Source organism: Carlito syrichta, unplaced genomic scaffold (assembly GCF_000164805.1).
Source record: "Carlito syrichta isolate Samal-C Ts95f unplaced genomic scaffold, Tarsius_syrichta-2.0.1 Scaffold309894, whole genome shotgun sequence".
Classification (NCBI taxonomy): domain Eukaryota; kingdom Metazoa; phylum Chordata; class Mammalia; order Primates; family Tarsiidae; genus Carlito; species Carlito syrichta.
In genome coordinates, this window is record NW_007253990.1 from 36158 (window position 1) to 38631 (window position 2474).

The 2474-nt window shown below is 37.9% G+C and overlaps 1 protein-coding gene across 1 annotated transcript; it reads right to left on the reverse strand.

Moving 5' to 3' along the window:
• Nucleotides 1–514: 514 nt before the first annotated feature.
• On the reverse strand, nucleotides 515–1605 carry LOC103270654 (olfactory receptor 51F2). Its single transcript, XM_008068190.1, has one exon. The coding sequence runs from the start codon at nucleotides 1510–1512 to the stop codon at nucleotides 562–564; it is 951 nt and encodes a 316-aa protein (XP_008066381.1). The 5' UTR covers nucleotides 1513–1605; the 3' UTR covers nucleotides 515–561.
• Between the last annotated feature and the right edge of the window lie 869 nt (nucleotides 1606–2474).

Here is a 2474-nt window from a genome sequence, read left to right on the forward strand (position 1 = left end):
ACAATGTTATTACTAACTTTTTACTCTTCAGCTAACCAAAGCAATAAATATGGAATTGAGTATTTACCTTGGATATTCCCTGTACATGATAAAGGGAAAAGTAGTACCAACTACATAAGACCCAATGTTGAATTACATTGATGTTTGTTTCAGAATTCACTCTATATTATATCTATTTTGGAAACATGAAAATAATCAAAATTTTTAAGAAAAAAATCCACTTAATTTCTGTGTATCATTGAGAAAATAACAGGATTACTGAGAAAGGTTCCCACATTAAGTTGGGCTTTTATGATTATATGTGGAGTCTGAATTAATATTTTATGTAGGTCTCATGTTGCTTGCAAATATGAGTTGTTTATTTATGTTACCTCATTTTGTATTGAAAATAAAATCATAGTTCAATTGGCACCGATATGGATCTTACTGACAAAGAAACTGACGAAGTAAATATTATGCAACATATAAGTTGCATTGCTTGAACTGTTGGAGACATGTCTAGAACATAAGCAAAGCATTTAGTCATCAATGACTTTATCTCTACTCTTAAATAACTGATGATTAGATTTGGAGCTGCTTCTGAATTAAGGTCTTCATAATGGCCTTTCGAATCTGCTTAGTCTTTACACTGTAGATAATAGGGTTGAGCACAGGAGGAATGAGCAGGAAGACATTGGCCATGATGGTGTGGACAAGTGGAGGTGCTGAATGGCCATAGCGATGGACAAGAGACAAGCTGATGAGAGGGATGTAAAAGATGGCAACAGCACTGATGTGGGATATGCAGGTGTTGAAGGCTTTCTGCTGCCTCTCTGAGGAAGCAATGCTGAGGACAGATCGGATGATCAAGACATAGGAGAGCAAGATGCAAGGGCAGTCAAACCCTGTAGTGGAGAAGAGAGCAAACAAACCAAGGATACTGTTGATTCTGTTGTCTGTACAGGACAGTTGAATGAGATCAACATGGTAGCAGTAAGAATGTGAAAGGATCATAGAACCACAGAAGGACAACCTCTTGACAAAGAGGACAACTGGCAACATGACAGCAACATTTCTTATCACCATGCTCATCCCAATCTGGGCAATCCGGGCATTGGTAAGGATGGTGGTGTATCTCAGTGGGTCACAGATGGCCACAAAACGATCAAAGGCCATGGCCAGTAGAACCCCAGACTCCATGAAAGTAAATCCATGGAGAAAGAACATCTGGGAAATGCAAGCATTTAAGCTGATCTCTCGGGCTTCAAACCAAAAGACACCAAGGGTAGTTGAAAGTGTGCACAGGGACAAGCTCAGGTCTGTGACTGAAAGCATGAAGAGGAAATAGTACATCGGCTCATGAAGGCACCGCTCACGGATGACCACAAACAGGATCATGCTGTTTCCAGAGAGGGCGACCAAATACAGGAGACAAAATGGGATGGAGATCCAGACCTGGGCTGCTATCAGGCCTGGAATGCCCGTCAGAAAGAAAGTCAGAGGCTGAACATTGGTATTATTGATGACCAACATAGTGAAGAACTGAGAAGACAGGGATATTTGGATAATTTTTCATAACACATAATATATAGCTTATCACATAGAATATCTTTCTGGAACTCCAAGATTCACAGAATTACTCTTTCTAACTTTCTAAGAATTTAAGTTTTTGTTTTTGTTTTTGTTTTTTTAGTTTCCTAGAGCCGCAAGGTTCTCTCCCAGTCTTTCAGTGTTTCATATGTATTGAGAAAAGAGAACTCCCTGAATTGTGCTACATCAAATTTTTAAGTATATTAACCCTGCCATTCTCTTTAGTAGCAACAAACATCACAATTAAAATCCCTACCAATAAAAGTCTCCAGTATAATACCTAAACAATATTATGGGAAATCTGGTTTCCAGTACTTGCTAAAAATACTGATTCTGAAATGAAACACTGAATAAAGTAAGTCATATTTGAAATGTGAATATTATTAGACTTTCTGGGACAATATCCAGAAGAATGCCAAAAACATCCCTGAGACACATACGTCTATATACGTAATAATAGTATGCTCCTAAAAACACCCTAAGAAAAATAAGCATTGATTTTATTTACTGAGAACTCTCTATATAGCTGACATTTTATGTGCATTATAAAAAAATTAGAACATGAACTTTCAAGATGAGCAAACCTAAGACTCAGCAATTAATCAACTAGTGTTATCTTTATAAAGCACTGTCTAACTATTGAGACATGCCACAAATGTAAGAAAGTAAGCTAAAAGAAAGAAACAGACAGAGAAAGAGAGAGAGGAAGAAGAGGGACAGGGAGGAAGAGGAAAAGAGAGGAAAAAAGGAGGGAGGGAGAGAAGGAAGGGAGGAAAAAAGGCAAACCGTGCTGTTATTTTAATGCAGCAGATAATCGCTGCCTTATAATAAACAAGTAGCACAGACTACTATTGAAACACAAAGAAGTACAAGAGCCAGCATTTCCTGAACGTGTACCATGTGCC

Coding starts and splice junctions, on each gene's coding strand:
- LOC103270654 (XM_008068190.1), bottom strand. CDS start 1,512: ATGTTGGTCATCAATAATACCAATGTTCAGCCTCTGACTTTCTTTCTG.